General features: G+C 41.6%; 1 protein-coding gene across 4 annotated transcripts in view; it reads right to left on the bottom strand.

The window, feature by feature from the left end:
• The window catches only part of UMODL1 (uromodulin like 1), a 48,181-nt gene extending 32,893 nt beyond the window's left edge, over positions 1-15,288 (bottom strand). For 2 of the 4 annotated variants that reach the window (XM_021406312.1, XM_021406318.1), the window contains exons 1-7: positions 15,035-15,288; positions 11,283-11,525; positions 4,660-4,821; positions 4,157-4,263; positions 3,391-3,583; positions 2,023-2,163; positions 1,162-1,281 (exon numbers count right to left, since the gene is read on the bottom strand). In XM_021406312.1, the coding sequence (XP_021261987.1) occupies positions 1,162-1,281; positions 2,023-2,163; positions 3,391-3,583; positions 4,157-4,263; positions 4,660-4,821; positions 11,283-11,525; positions 15,035-15,116 (1,048 nt within the window). In that variant the 5' untranslated portion in view covers positions 15,117-15,288. Of the gene's footprint in view, positions 1-1,161; positions 1,282-2,022; positions 2,164-3,390; positions 3,584-4,156; positions 4,264-4,659; positions 4,822-5,313; positions 7,035-11,282; positions 11,526-13,517; positions 13,734-15,034 lie in introns of those variants that run through there. The other 2 variants (XM_021406322.1, XM_021406331.1) reach the window with 2 other exon arrangements.

The following is a 17,252-nucleotide window of genomic DNA, read 5'->3' as shown; positions in this document are numbered from 1 at the left end:
CTCTAGCAGAGCCCGTCCACCTCTGCCAACTAGAGGGAGAGCTGAGATGACAATGTTAGACTGGACATATTTCCCATAGACAGCTGGGGTCAAGATGCTAGAACATCAGCCCCCACACTAAACTGGAGACCATGGTGTGCTACTGCCACAGCATCCATTCCTTCATGCTAATGGTTACCCTAAGGAAAATGGGTTGTCTTCTTCAGTTATTACGGTGAGACACCATTGTTGTCAGGTGTCTGAGTCAGCGGGCTGCCAAAAACCCACAAGATGATACCTCCCTCCTCTAGAGGGACTTCAGTTCAATTTCTTTAGCTACAGCTCAGATCAGAAGCTGCAAAAATGAAGATCAAGAAAAGCCAGCCTATCTCTGTGAACTAGGCGAAGAACAACTGACAGCTATTTCCTCCCACAAGAAGAACAGGATGTTGTTAAAAAAAAAGATTGTGACCACTCTCGTCTGAAAGGACCCAAGTCACTGATATAGAGATAAATCTTTCATGCTTTGTTCCCATCATAGTCCCCCAGACAGCCATAATGCATAGCAGGGAGTACTCACAAAGGCTAACTCCAATGTAATGTGGACATGGAGACCTTCCCTGACTCATGTCTCCCACCATCTCCATGGACTGTGTCCAGCGTCTTTGGCCAGGAGGAGCTCCTGCACTGGTAACAGGACAAGTACCTCCATCCTGCACCTCTATCCAGGCCTAGCTCAGGACACGCATTCAGTAGGGCCAAGGGTAAGTGGTGCCAGCCTTCCACTTCCTTTGCTGGTATGCTTCCTCACACTGCGGGATTTTGATTACCCAGCCCAAGTCCCGTGGTGGGTCCTGCAACTGGACAGCTTGCCAGGCATCAACAACTCAATAAGCTCAGTGTTGTCACCTCCTCTTCCAGGAGGCCAATCCCTCTAATCAGTCATGGGGTTAATACTGGGGCTTCTCCAGGGGTCAGTTCATAGCACTACAGCTCCTAATCTGTATCTCACACTGGGGGATCCTCTCTCATTCCTTCTCTGTAGGAGGAGATTCACTACAGAACTAACACCATTTTTGTGAACACCCTCCTGTAACTCAGTCAGCTCCAGAAAAAAAAGAGGGATAACAGAGTGCCTGAGTTAAAGCAAGACAATATTCATTCAAATCCAAAGTCACTTACAGCATCCAGCATCAGTAGATTGGTTAGTCATGGACAAGAGACTTGAATTACTTATAGATGGAGAGCTGCTGTTGGCATTAATGGGATCCAACTCTGAGCTTGGAGTGGATGCTGCCATGCCTAAGGGGAAAACAGCATTATCAAAGGGTTAAGGCATTCCTAACAAAGCAAATCCAAAGTAATACCATTCACATTTCCAGCAGCTGAAAAGCAGCAACAGAAGTATTATTAAATAGAAATTAAACATATTTTCATATCACACAAGGATAAATCAATACATTATCTCAATTTTTTTAGATTAAAGGATTGCAAAATTGTTTTCTAACTCAATTATTTAATCTGCAAACACTTACTTATTCCATATCTTTAAGCCTGTTAGCAGGCCCATTGGTGTCTGTGCACGCCTATATACTTTGTTGAACGAATTATTTCTTATACTGCCCAACTCCAGCTGCTTCCAGTAGAGGACTCAGCAACAGAGCAGCAGCTGAAGATGGGGTTGTAGCATGCCAGAGTCCAGGCTGCAGTCACAGAAAATGGGAAGGAGACTTCAAGTACAAGTAATGTCACTAATTGCAGCTGCCCGTGGAGCTGGGGAGGTGTAATGTCAATGAGCAACATGTTGTCAGGGCCTGAAGCCAGACACTTTGTCAGGTGAGAAAGGACAGCTGAGGGTGAGGTACAAGAAACAGTGTGGATCTTGGAAATAAGTACACTGCATTTCATCAGACACAGCCAGCAAGCTGGCTCATGCAGCACCTCCTGCCAGCAGGAGGACAATGGGCCCTGAGTGATCCAGAAGCAGGTGGCTCCTGCAGAAGCGTTCTCAGTATTTCCCAAGGTGAGACCTACATTTCTTACCATCTTTTCTTGTGCTCAGCTGGTGAGGGCTGGCATATGCTTCTTGGTGCTCAGGGCTGCAGCTGTAATAACCCTCCAGATTTACACAGGTATTTTGCTCAGGACAAGCATTGAATTCAGCATAGGAACACTCATCAACATCTAGGAAGAAGAACATAGCTTACACAGATACTGATAGCAGCATCAAGGCTGATCTGCTCTGGATAGGATAAATTCAGTGTAAATCTGTAGTAACTCTGCTGAAACAATTCCGGATTTTACATACATGCAATGAAATTTGAATTTGAGGGATGTGGCTAGTGGGCATGATGGAGATGGGTTGATGGTTGGACTAGACCAAAAGATCTTCATGGTCTTTTCCAACCTTAATGATTCTATGATTCTATGAAATCAGAATGCTGTCCCTGAAACTATCCCCCATTCACTCATAAGCCCATCACTTTGTACTCAGATTGTTTGGCTTATGATGACAATTAGCAGCAGCTCTCTCTCACAGTTCCAGGGCGTCATTCACACCTGAGTGAAGTCAGCGGTGAGGGAAGGAAATCTGCCCAGAGACCACACTGAAAGCTGGACTGAGTGTTCAAAAGTCAGTACATAATAAGAAGTAACGACAAACAGTATTTATGGATCAGTGTCAGGGGTGAAGATGTTCAGATAAGTATGCAACAATCAAACATGTTTAAATACTTTCTTAACATTCAAAGAAGTAGGTTAATAAACAGCAGTAATTAGCAGACCACAAATACTCCTTGTTTAATGCAAGTCACTGAAAGCATCACAAGTCTAAAAAACCAGAGTGTATCTACTTCCCAAGAACAATGCAAACACTTAAGGGACTGCTTAACACAACTAACGTTCATGCTACAAACATGAATACTTGAATACCTAATAGATAAATATTTATCTATTAAGAAAAAAAAATTAACTGAGGAAGCATGAGCATGCCCTGCAAACTACTCACTACAAAATTAACTACAATTCTATCTTCATCCTATAATATGTGGTTACAGTAATCTTTACAAAGTTTTAAAAATCCACTATGACTATAAAGCCATGGATTCAGGTTAGATATCAGGAAAAATATCTTCTCAGAAAGAGTGGTGAGGCAGTGGTTCAGGCTGCCGAGGGAGGTGGTAGAGTCACCGTCCCTGGAGGTGTTGAAGAACCATGTGGATGTGCCACTGAGGGACATGGGCAGTGGGCACGGTGGGGAGGGGCTGATGTTTGGACTAGGTGGTCTTAGTGTTTTTTTCCAACCTTGAAACTGTTGTGATTCTATAATTGATAGTCATACAGAAAAAATCCCAAGTGGAACAAAACTTGCTGAAAAGGCTTCCCCCCACGGACAGGCTCATAATAAATAACCTTTCACATCTGCGTCAATCACTTCATACACACGCTTAACCATGTTCTTCAAGGAAGAAGAAACCACTGCTAGTGGAGCTGGTTGATGCAGTCCAATCAGAACCTGAGAGGCCACTGTCCCAGCATATATTTCTGCATAGTTACTCTGGATATGGTGCACAGAGGCATTCAAGGGTCGTAATGCACCAGTAATCTGGAAAATAGGTGAACAAAACTTTATCAGTACAGATGTATTTCAATGAAGCATAACCTATGCAATAATTATCATCAGAAATTGAGTGTAAAAAGCACCAATTCAGTAAATTCAGGAAAGCAGCAATATTTAGGTCTGTATTTATGCAATGTGAGCTCTTCTTATTATCACATTTTACAAAAGCATCATACCCTGCAGATCATGAAATCGAGACCCAGTCTGCCATAAACCCAAAGCTGAGCTGGAGCTGCAGCATGGACTGCTTAAACAATTAATAAAACTCTGTTTCAGAACATGAAAGCTTTCTCTGTCCCTTGGCAGAGACCTGAAAAATTTACTAAAGGAGCTATTAGATCAATTTGACTTAAGCTCCATGAGGATGAGGCTGACATTCACCAATTAGGAATATATTAGGCCCAAATTATAGGCGGAGCAGCTGGCAAGGTGGTGTCCAGCTCATGGGACCATGGGCTACCATGGGCTCCTTCCTGGACTGAAGGAAGTGGTAGTCAGTGAGTAACAGAAGTATGGAAACAATGAGCAACACACGAGAGCGCTTGTGTTCATACATACCATGGAATGCAAAAGGCGTGAATGATTCAGAAGTTGGGAATCCACTCTAATTAATTCATTAAAATCCATTTTTACCAGGACTGTCACGTTGTACCAGAACATCCTTTCTGAAGTGTACAGAACAAAACAGCCAAGTCATCTGAGGTCTGATGCCATAGAAAGTTATGGAGCTGTAGGAAGGCTCTGAGAAACCGAAGCAAGCTTTAACTTTGAGATTACCAAGAGTCCACGTGCAGCTGCTGGCTCCTGCTCTAATATGCTGCAGGCAGCGGTGCCAGCTGAGGAGGAGAAGCCATGCAAGGTCCAATGGACCCGTAGCACACCCTGCTCAGCCCCATGGGCACAAGCACGGAAATCAAATTTCCTGGAGTTGACCCAAGGCGGATTCCCATGTTTGTTTTATGAAGAGCTATGGTAACAGTTGTTCTGCCCACTCCCACCCTCAGAAGGAAAAATTAAGCACATTTCTATTAGAAGCAGTCTTGAATTTATCAGTAACATACCCTCTGGCTTTGGATCCACACAGCCTGCTCCTTTGGACGAGTTGCAGCATTTTTTCAGCCCTGGACATTCAGCATCGAACGTGCAAGAATAATCAGATGTTTCCATATTCTCCATTGGACAAATACCAGGTCTTGAGGCAAATACACTGGACCTGTTGAGCGCTAATTAAAAAAAAAAAAAAAAACCACTTCTGAGGACAAAAATATAGAAAATTGTTTCCATAAAACTGCTGTTTAATTTATTGAAAACACATCCTCACGCATTTTAGAAATGTGTCTGTCCAGAGATTATCACGAGAAAAAAACAGCAGTCTAAATGCCATTATTTCATTTAAAGATGTAAAAATACTCAGAATTTTTGAACTGATAATTTTCCATTAATGATAACATATAGGCAGACAGACAGATAAATAGATTCTAATTCTGGAGAAATTGGAGCACTACAAGACATAAAATATACTCAGTGCCAGCTATGACTAATCCAAATAATACATAAAGATCAAAGCAAACAGGTAGTGTCTACGCTAGAAATCTGGAGTTTTCATTTAACCATTTCCATTCATTTCGCTGTTACAAATTTTTGATCCCACAAACTATTGATTAATCTATCAGGTAATTAAAGTCAGCTTGGAGAAATATCAAAATTATTCTCACCTTAGAAGTAGGCTGCAGTTCAGGAAAACCACTTTTGAGAGAGTAAAGTCCATAGTAAATGAAAGGTCTACAGCAAATTACAGACCCATCATGAGTGCCATTTCTGCTGGTTTTCAATTTGTTTTCTGAAGGCTCTGAATAAAATAAATCTGAGGTTTCCAAGAAGTAGAAGGGAATACTGAATCTATGCCTTCTAGGCTCAGCAAAATAAGCTTCTTAAATAAGCAAATGATGTTGATTAGTCAAGTTTTAGACTAAATCTCTGCCACTTGTTCCTACGTGCACATGCTAGGTTACCTTCTCAGCAAATCCGTGGTAGACTGAAGCCTATTGCAAACAGAGAGCTTTGGTTTTGTAGTACACTCCAGAACAAATCTCATTTTTAGCACTCCAAATCCCCAGCTCAATCTCCAGTCCAGGAATAAAGCTCAAAACACACCATGCAAATTTTCAGCCACTTCTGCAACAGGGCTTACAGCTATATTTACATAAATAGTCCATTATAACCAATGGTTTTGATCTGTGTTTTTGGGGCTGTCCCATAATATACTTGTCAAGGGTCTCTGAAGGATAATTAAGAAAAACAAACATCATTTAATGATGAGAGTCCACACCTCTGCTGAAAAACCTGCCAAAGCCCCCAAGCTGAGAAGAGTGAAGCCACTGAGCTGAGACCTCTTAGTAGTACATAGGCTACTTGAACATGCAATTTTAAAGATTTGTATGTAGCACATATGGGACAGCACCTTTCCAAACCTTTATATTGCATTTAATGTACTGGACATATATTCTTTGTGTGCAAATCATGAGCGAGCAGACACTTTACTGGGGCTGTGAGCAGCATTTAAGCAGAGCCAGTGTTAGATCCACAAGAGCTTTGGGCAGCAATTAACAAAACTCTACCCTGTGCAATCTGATCCACGTTCCTTCTGGGTCCAGCAAGCGTAATAGTCCTATTCTACTTCCTAGAATGGAGCAGGACCCTCTGCTGACTCTGGGACTGACTTTGCAAGCCCTTCCCCAAGAGGATCCTACTGCTAGAAAACCTCCTCCCGATTTCAGTTGTAGTTCAAACAGGTTTGAGGTTCAAAGCAGCTTCTTCCACCCAGGTCCTCTTCTGCCATGTTGAACCATGGTATAAACCATGGGTGTCCAACTGTTTGGCTTGCTTGGGTTGCATTAAGTGAAAAGGAATTATCTTGGACCGCATGTAAAATATATAATATAGTTAATATACACAGTAATACTTATTTTTTTAATAAATATTTCTTAAAACAAAAAGAAAGGCAATAAAAACATAAAACTAATGAGTTGGACACGTATATGGTGTAAGCAATCTAATGGGTTATATACAAACTCAGAAATCACTGCTGAGTCCTGGCTGGGTGCCACACAAGCCATTTATCTAAAACCTAAAGGCCATCCTTTTCACATCAGCGGAAACAGAGATGGATTCACATCACATTTCTACCTAATTGCAACAAACTCACTTTGCAAATTTGATTTACACTTTCCCTTCGATCAGCTTCGGGATGATCACCCAGAGCTACACCATTCACCAAGCTCAGGAGCAAGCTGGCCAACTGGTCCATCAGGTCCATTAAGGCCCTGGAACGTGTCCACAGAAGGGTAATGAAGCTGTGAGGGGCTTAAAGTACAAGTCTCATGGGGAGCAGCTGAGGGAACTGGGATTGTTTGGTCTGGAGAAGAGAAGGCTCAAGATAGACCTTATCGTTCTCTACAACCACCTGAACAAAAGGAGGTTGTGGTGAGATGGAGGTCAGCCTCTTCTCTCAAGCAACAGTGACAGGATGAGAGGTAATGGCCTCAAGTTGTGCCAGGGGAGATTCCAGTCAGACATTAGGAACAGCTGTCCAAGGAGGTGGTGGAGTCACCATTCTTGGAGGTGTTCAAGAAATGTGGAATTGCATCACTGAGGGACATGGTCAGTGGGCATAGAGGTGACAGGCTGGTGGCTGGACTAGGTGATCTTAGTGGCCTTTCCCAACCTTAATAATTCTATGAAAGAAAGACCAGTGGTTCTTATCGTACAACCTTGTTTTGGGCATCTTTGAGCCTTGCTAGGCTTTACCTGTTCAGATGTTGTCCATCCTGATTGCTTATCCAGGGCTTAAGTGGGACAGTAGGCAGCATGCAGGTATGCCAGCTCAGCATCTGATAAATGCTTAGTGCCCTTTCCTATGAAATACTAGAACATATTTACCAGATCACACTCATGATCCAGGAAATTCATCCAGGACACAACTGTGGGATGATGCAGGAGCATGCACAGTGCTTTGGCACTTTCCCACCCTGCAGGAACACTCCTGTCCCATGGCTTTCTGATCGCAGCTCTGGGGAGGGCCACGCCACAGCCCTCTCTGGCCCAGTGACATCCAGCATGCAGATATCTGCATACAGGTCTGAGAGGTCCAAGCCCCACAGGGGAGCCACCTGGACACCTGAAATGAATGGGTTTTTAGCTTTACAGCTGTTTTCTGAAAGTCTGAGGAGCCTCAAGATCCACTTAGTGATTGGGGACCACTCGCTGTAACCATCAAGGGCACCAGGCTTCACATTCCATACTGTGCTGAAGGCAGCAGTGAGTGCTCTGGGGATAGAAATAAATAAGTGAAAAACAGGAATCACATCGAGAGTGTTAGAGTGGGCACACAATGGTGTGATCCAAGCCTTGCTGCAGCTGTGAAAGGCAGATAGTGTCCTTCCCTTCCTGCAGTGTGAAGATAAAGTGCTGTCTGGGCATCACCCTGGGATTCACCTCAGGAGGTGATAAATAATTCTCTGCTCAGAGAGGCTTAGCAGAGCACTGAACCACACAATGAATGTGGAGCACTGCTGGGATGCTCTCTATGGGGGTTCTGCTGCCCTTGGAAATATGGTCCTCGGGGCAAGGCAGCCAGGTCAGGGAATGAAGGTTATTTGTCTGCATGCACAGGCAGAAGGAGAGGAAACAATGGCTGTTTTCATCTAACTCTAATTTTAGAATTAATTCTAGCACTTCCTTGCTTTCAGAGACTTGATTTTAGAAATAGGTGAAGCAGTTTCTGTGAATGCATGCCCATGTCTAATACTATCCTAATGGACTGATGGGCAATTAGTCAGAACTACCAGAGCAACTTGGCTAATGGTTTAGTTATTTTTGCCCCAACAATAAAGAAATAAGAAAAGCAGAGCCTGCCATATCCCAGGCAGGGATAAATGTTTCCTTCTGGAAAGAAAATGTCAGGGGCAGCCAGAACCAGATGACTGTGAAAGGTGGTGCAGCCTCTTCAGCTCCTGGTAGGATGGAGAGCGTGCCAGCGTGGATAATATCAAGAAGAAAATGACAGAAGTTCAGCAGAATGCTGTGCAGCAATTTCAGCAGTTACAGTTTCTCTTTTCATCATTTATTTAAGACTGTGTCTAGACAGTGCATTACCATTCATTGAATATATATATATGACTAATGCCCTGAAAAGCAAAGATACTGGAATAATTTAAGCAGAGAAATCACCTAGAGGCCAGACAAATCCTTTTATGTTTTAAAATATTCCCAAATTAACTTTGACAGGAAAAGAGTCAAGGTGACCACAGCGTTTCACAGGCAAACCTGCCTAGAGTGTATATCCACAATGTGGCAGGGGTAGATTGGAAATCTTGCAGCTAAGCTTTACAGGAGATTTACAGATTTGTTAAAGTTACAGGAAATAAACTTGCTGACACCTCTCAGGCCTAAAATTTCTGTAGAGATGCTTTTAAAAGGCATATAATTATAGGGGAAAAATTATTAAGTGTTACCAGGATGACTTTTTATCCAATCAGGAAGATAGCCTTGATTTCCAGAGGTTCTGAAACACTTTGAAAATCATGGTTCCTCAAGGGGTTTCTTGTGTGAATAGAGACAACCAGAACGAGCCAGTCACTCTCTAACATCTGGCTGACACGGTTATTTCCTTGTACTAGGGAATTAGAAAGCAGTTTTCTCCAACTGCTTCTCAGCCTTGTCATTCGGTTAATTTATTTACTCTACACATGTGCACACATGTATGCACATGTGTGCATATTGAAAGGACCTAACTGAAGTGACTATTCAACATAAATTAGACCTACTGGAGACTTCCTCAAGCCTGGAACTGCTGCTTGGAAAATATGTATTATTTTGGGTGGGTCCTTTGCTTGTCAGACAAGACTGCCTGGAAATACTGTAACCTGCAGGTCACATTTTGCCCTGGCTGACATTCCACCACAGTCACTGAGACAAAGCAATTACAGGATACAGTAGCAAGGGGTGATGTTTGACTAGTTACACTTCTCTTCTTCTCTAGCAGATTGTTTTAAGAATAAAACACAGTGACAACTTCTGGGTTCCAATCTTTCTGTTAAAAGCATTTTCCTGCTAGATACAATATTCTACTAGCAACTGTTGAGAAAATCTTGTTAAAAAAGTTTGGAGGTTCATTTTCTAATGCTCTGAAGTAATTTAAAGGTAGGATGAACACATTCTTCTTGATGCATCCCATGACAAGACATATGGCTCATAGCCTCTCATGTCTCATTATATGATCCAATGCAGGGACGAGTTCAGGGACATTCCCATGGAACTCAATCACTTAAATCTTGTGACCCAAAAGGAGAGCCAGGGCTGCAATAGGACCTTTCCTTTTTGATCTTTTTGACCTTCCCTTTTGACACTTTTGTCACAGTGTTGACATTATGTAAATTTCCATGGAAAGGGGAAACAAAAAAAAAAGCAATGTCATGCTGAAAACCAGAGACAAAAAGTCTTGTAGACGTTTTCTGGGTGCTGGAACAGTCTAGTGCTGTCCTATCTAATCCAAGATGCCTGTTCAGGTTATAAGCATGCAACTTTTAATAAAAAGTTGCATTTAATAAAAAAAAAGTTATATAGGTATAATTTGAATCTTCTCAAACAAATACATACAATCCAGTGCAAAATGCTACCTGAACAATTTTTTTGCAAGCATAAAGTCAGCTTGATAACAGAAGTTCTTAAAGAACTTCATGTAAAACAAAGTAAATCCCTGCTTTACCACAAAGGATTCACAAAATATTTCACTCTATTTTAATGCTACTGGAAACATGTCAAGTTACAGAAACTTAGTTTGGTAGACCAACAAATACGGGACTTTGTCAGAGGAACCCATTGGAGATTCTCCGGAAACCCATTTTTCCCAAAGAATCCCTTCCAACTCTGAGTCAATTATTGCTAAAAGTAAAGAATTTCCTGTTGAAATGTGGTAATAGTAATGTGGGAAGTGGGAAAAGCTTCCATCTTGAGTCAAAGATGTTTAAGTCCCCTAGAGTAGAGTCTTACTGTAACTCATAAGTTAGATCAGATTCACTAAAATGTTCACTGTTTTCAACAACATAGTCCTAAGTAACCAAGGCAGTACCTGAGAGACTGGATCCTAATGTAGTTTTGGTAGGAAAGCAGGTGGTACCGTCTTGCCCAAAGACTTAGGTTGTTTCAAATTAACACCAAAATTGGGTTAGCAGCCAGGAAACTGCTCCAGATCAAAGGAAATAGTATCCTAAATGCATCCTAAATTACTTATAAGAAGAAAGTTCCTAGAGTTAAATGCAAGCATAGCGAGCAGAAGCAGCACATTGCAAGGCTACATGAGTTACCCCACTTGGCAGCAGATATTGGCCTGAACCAGGACAAATAATAAGCCCTTTGAAAGATAACAAGCAAGAGCCTTCTTCTTGCTCACCTGGAACTTTGGTGAATTTGTGAATAAGTGTGGCATATAGGAAAAACCAGGAGCATTAATGTTTCAGGTCTACTCTTTATCATGTTGACTAAGTGTACTGTGGATTTTTGCAGACTCATTTGTTTCAGTGAACATATAGCCCAGAGCTGAATTAAGTTTTTACAAGTTTCAGTTTAAATGAATTCTCTTTCAGCAAAAGCATTTATTTCAACAACTAATCTGATTGAAACTTACCTAAAGAGCAGTAGAGCCCAACTTGTTCATATCCTTCACAGCAATCTGTAAGGTTGATGGTCTCAGGGACTTCAACAGTATGGTACTGTGTTTTGTAGTACATCCGGGGACATACCATCCATGGTATCCATCCACCACAGGAAATATTTTTCTCATAGGATTTTTGGTAGGCAACCATCTTAAAAACATTTTTGGTCAGGCTATAGTTGCACAGATGATAGCCTAGCAAAGAGAGGCCTCTTTCTAGGAGAAAAAAAAAGGAAAGAGAGGGATCAGACCTAACTTTTCACCCTGCAGCACGTTCTCAGCGATTAAAATCAAAAATATTTTAAAATTAGTTAAACAGTTAAGTCAAAAAAAGCTGAGAATTATGAGAAAGCATTAAAAGAGTTGACACAGATGAATGATTTCCAGGAAGGCTGACGTTAGGAATAATGTCACTTCAGAAAATGGACAGAAGAATGAATTAGCAGTGTCTGCTTGTCACAGCAACCATTTCAGTCATAAAAAGATGCATATTGGCAGAGAATTCAAAGGGTTCTCAGTGTCTTCAAATACAAAACAGAAAAAGGGCAATTTAACTTGAATAAGTGTAAAGTAAATTAATACCCATTAATAGAAATGAACTGTGGAACATAATAGGCAGTTCCAGAGCAGAGTCATCCCAGTACTTAAGATGTCCACTTGAGGCTCATGCTGCTGAAGTGTTCATCTAGCTCTGCTGACTATTAATGGAACGAAGCATGAACAACTCGTAGGCAGATGAGTCACGGGAGATGTCTGGAAAAGACATCCTTCAGACACTGCCCTAGGCTAAAACTGGGTACTCATACATCAGTGGGAAGGACTTTCAGGTATCTGGCACAAAAGGTATTCCCGGAGCTTCTGCGCTGCCTTTCTGTATTTGTAGTAAATAATATTAGACCAGGTCCTTTGAGAGATGTTGCAGTTCACTGACTTCAATATAAATGAAAGTTGTGGTAAGTTCATTATCTACATAATGTCACACAGGTCTGAGAATTGAACTCCATTTTTGATGTTATGAAACCAGTGGTGATGAGGACTGGAGTTAGTTTTGTTACATGTCCTGCTTAAAACTGAAGTGCTTGATCAGGAGCAGTAAAAAGAAAAACAAACAACAAACAGATGGAGCTGAATTAGCAGTGAGCAACCTACAGTCACATTACATACACCAGGCTGTATTTTAATGAGATATTATACAAGCCTTTGGGCTGACTCACCCCATGTCCCATTTGGGAAGGAGATGCGATAGAATTAAAAAGGCCTATATCATCCTTTAGACAAAGCAAAAGAAGCTTTAATAAGGATAAACATGATTTAACTGAAGAGTATGGTAGAATTGTTTCCGAGAGCTTTTAGGGACTAGAGCCTGACAACAGATTGACTGAAGTTAACATAGTGTGCATAAGCATAAAATTAAAATATTTACACCTTATCTTATTTGTACAGCTTACCTTTTTCCAGAGAAGATGAAAAATGTAAAAACAAGGAACAAAAGAACGCTTCAGGTTGTTAGTACTCCTCTGTTTTTATTATGTTTAGCTTTCCAGTGATACAAATGATATATGTACAATCTGAACAGCAATGGTAAAAGAAGATGATCCATTTGTTATGCAAGGACAGTTTAGAACAATGCATGGGATAGCCACTATAGTTCACAATATGTTTCTCAAGCTGGCTCACTCCACCAAGTGACTCAGAAGGTTTTCTTCTAGGAAGGAGGAAGAGGGATCTTGAAAGCCCATGCCCATCCATGGCCTATCTACTTGGTTAAAATTAGGATATCGCTCAGGGAGAGGGGAAAAGAGAAAAAAAATATTGGTTGTGGATGAACTATCATGGTTAGAGAAATGCAGGAACTTGAAGCAAACAAACAAGTAAGGAGAACGCTGGACATCAGTGCTTTTGGTTCAGAGCTGAGGCTGCAGCAAGGACATAGCTCTGGAAAGCTAGAAATTCCAGAGTCAGCTGAGCTGGCTTAGGCTTTACAGCAATGTGCAACATAAATACAGGTATGAAACTGAGAATAAAATGGTATAGAATTAGACGCAGTCTATAATTAGAAGCTACAGCTGTCAGTGCAGATATGAAATCATATTTCATACTTAAACACTGATCCTGAGTGTGGAATGAGGCTGCCAAAGCCAAAAGAGAAGGTCTGAGGCATGGCTATGGTGGTACAGAAAGAGATTATACCAGAAGGTAGCACCTTACCATCACCTGTCGTTTTGATCCAGTTTAAAGTAATTTTGCTGCTCAAAGAGTTCAATTATTTGCTGACAGCGGTTTCCTGCTGAGCAATGTGTCTTAGATCAATTTGCACTCCTTTGCAAATTGGCTGTCAGTTCTTGTTACCCCCATCTATGGGACTAAGGCACTATCAGGCGGAATCAAGTAGCACTGGCTGTTTTTTTCCAGCAACGCAGAGCTGAAGTCAATAGCAAAGCGGAAAGGAATCACCTGGCATTGGCAATGCTACTTTAGACTTGTCATCTCTGGGCTTCAAGATTTTATCTTAGCAATCACCAGTTTTCAGCACTGGCAGGGGAAGCATTAACTTTATAATGTTAAACAAGAGGAAAAAAACATTAAAGTAATTGCTTTGGTAGCAGAAACCAATATTTAGAAGAAGCTGAAAGGAAAGTCAGCATTAGGAGCAGGCTGCTCAGAACTGGAAGCCAAATCCGGAACAGAGCCAGTACCTGAGAGTATGATCAAAAATGCAGCAAAAAAAAAAAATAAAGTTTGATAACATTTGTGCCACAGACATAGTCACAGTTCTGGAATCCTCACAAGAGCTGCTCCAGGGCCAGAAATGCCACCGTGACCTGGAATCTGCAAAACCTTTAGCTGGAGGACAGCAAGAGCCAGAGACAAGTCCCTCTCCTGTCTTGACGTAACCTCAGAAGTAATGAGTTGGAACAGGTTCACAGGGGGCAGAGTCAAACGCAGCATTGTTAAGATGCAAAGGCTCCAAAACATGGGGAAAAAAATGGGTTGAAAACTCAATTTTTCTGTGTGTTACAAACTCTAGATTTCTAAAGTCTGCACCACTGACTTTTGACAGCAGCAAACAGGGTTTTGGTAACTCCTGATCTCACACAACAGCTTTTTTAAAAGTGGCTTTGGCACAATAACAGGAAAGCCAGCAAGACATTAAAAATATGGTTTGGATTTTCACTGAGACTTGCAAAACCACTTAATTAAAAAAAATGCAACAAAATCCAGCCAAAAATCACAGTATTTCTCATTGAAATAAATCAACCCAGAAACTAAGAACACATTAAGATTTAATTTAGCAGTTAAAACCTAGCAATTGGATTCTGTTCTTCTAAATTGCAGCCTACAACATGTGTGACAGTTAAGCATGTCACCTACAGTCTCATTTCAGGTATATCTCAGAATTTGACAGGTACATTACCATCTAATTTCCTACAAAGGTTTATTTTAAAGATAATTTTTATAAAAATTTGCACATTTCCGAACACAAAGCAACAATCTATAGCACTGAGGAATGACAAGGCCTGGGGACCAGGAGCTGGGGACAAAGCTGTTTTGGCTTGGTGAGGTTTTGTTCGGTTAATCGTCAACAGCATTTTCTTAAGTGGTCACTAAGACCTTGCCCATTCTCCAGACAGTTTTATTTATTTCACACAAGGACCTATCCTGCACCCAACACATGCTGTCCTCCATAAAGGCTGTGGTTCTCTGCGCAGCTTTGCATCACTCACCTGTGATTTCATTCCCTCTTCCCTGCTGTGTGGCCGCCCAGAAGATAAGAACAGACAGGACCCTGGCCATCATATTGCCCATCCCAGATGGGCCCTTCTTACTGCTTTGTTTGCAGAGTGGTTGAACTCAATCTTCCTCACTTCCAGGAGTTAGGATTAAGGGAAGCAGCGCACCGTTTCTATGCCTGTTGCAGGTGGATGATAGCTACTAGCAACAGAAACAAAGGGACTCCAGTGGGAATTCTGCTGCTTCTCTCTCCTCCATGCTCTCTCCAGGGAACCTATCTCTTCTGCCTGCCCAGCTTCACACCTCTGAATCACCGTGAGAGTTGAGCATTTAAAAATTCCTGGTTTAGTCCATACTTATGCTTCCCAGCACTTATTCTTTCTTCACCCTGAATACCTGACAGCTAGAAGGCAGGTTTATATACCTCAAGTGTCAGGTAGATTTAACCTGAATTTTGTTTCTGTTCACATGTCAGGTGATACTGGTTTTAGGGCTTATAACTCTGTACCTTGAAAACAAACCAACTTAAAGTACAGTGTCTCTGTCCGTGATTTCTACTGGACATACGCTCTTTTACTGGCTGCTCTCACAGTGCTTCCTCATTGCAAGTTCAGCATCACATAAACTAGAGCAATGCCAGGCAAACAAGAACCCCCTAGTAGTCAGATCATGAATCAGTACATCTGAGACACTAAAATCCTTTTCTTTTCATCGCATAAATCATGACGGCAGGTTCCCAGGAGAAATGTGCCTGCAGCTTTACAGTGCAGGACAATAAACTTCAATAGAACATCACTTGGCTTACACAATATAAAGGACTGAAAAAAACATGATGTTTTATGAGGCGCTGACAGTGAGGTATGGAAAATCACAGGTTCAGTTCTTTGAGCTGTTGTAATATGTTCAGACCTGCACTTAAATACAAATAATAGTTTCTTAGGAAGTTTTGTGTTTAAGATAGAGACAGACGTAAGGGAGTTGGAACCACAAAGTCTTTTGTTTCTCTACATGCAGAATATCAGAATATCACTTCCACTAAACACTACCAGGCAAACATCTTTCCAATACTTAAAAGGTCATGGCCTTGAAATGAAAATGCCTTTGGTGAAAATGGGAAAATGGGTATAGGAGAACACTTCAACCAAATACTTAGATATATCTTGGCTTGGAAACACTGCAGCTGTGCCTATGGAGAATGTGTACCGCAGCATCCCTTCTCCTGCCTGCACCAGGCTGTCTGGTTGGGTTGTGTGTCCTCAGTGCACCACTTATATCTCCTAATAGTATGAGGAGGCAGCAGGGAGACTCTGCCTGTAGACTACACAGAGCATATAATCTGACTCAGGAAAAAAAAACACTAAAAGATAAAATTTTAGACAAACAACAAGAAAGAAGTCTTGCAAAAATAAATGTTTTACTTATGGATTTTTACATTTTTTTTTCCAATGATGAATCCAGATTTTTTTGAAAGAAAATCCTGATTGAAAATTTTCAGACAGCACTACTAAAAAAGATCTGTAGATCCTAAAAATGACTTGTCAGTTTCTGAAAAAAGCATATGTCCTGGTCAAATTCAAATATAGATAATTCCAAACTGACACCTGAATTGGATTGCATTTCATAGAATCATCCAATCATAGAATCGTTTGAGTTGGGAAGGACCCTTAAGGTTTATCTGGTCCAACTCGCCACCAATGAACAGGGACACCCACAGCTTGATCACACTGCTCCGAGCCCTCTCCAGCCTGACCCTGAATGTTTCCAAAGATGGGTCATCTACCACCTCTCGAGACAACCTGTTCCAGTGCCTCACCATCCTGATGGTAAAAAAACTTCTTCATTTTTATCCAGTTTAAATGGTTCCAGTTTGAAACCATTTCTCCTTGTCATATCACAACAGACTCTGCTAAAGAGTCCGTCCTCTTCTTTCTTACAGCCCCCCTTTACATACTGAAAAGCCACTCTCAGGTCTCCCCAGAGCCTTCTCTTCTCCAGCTCTCTCAGCCTGTCCTCCTAGGAGAGGGGTTCCATCCTTTAGATCATTTTTGCGGCCTTCCTCTGAACATGCTCCAACAGGTCCATGTCTCTCTTGTACTGAGGACTCCCCATCTGGTCACAGTACTCCAGGTGAGGTCTCATCAGCACAGAGCAGAGGGGCAGGATCACCTCCCTCACCCCACTGGCCACGCTTCTTTGGATGCAGCCCCGGAC

This window comes from Numida meleagris, chromosome 1 (assembly GCF_002078875.1).
Source record: "Numida meleagris isolate 19003 breed g44 Domestic line chromosome 1, NumMel1.0, whole genome shotgun sequence".
Classification (NCBI taxonomy): Eukaryota; Metazoa; Chordata; class Aves; order Galliformes; family Numididae; genus Numida; species Numida meleagris.
Note: the sequence above shows the minus strand (reverse complement) of the source record. Positions and strands in the feature narration are given on the sequence as shown.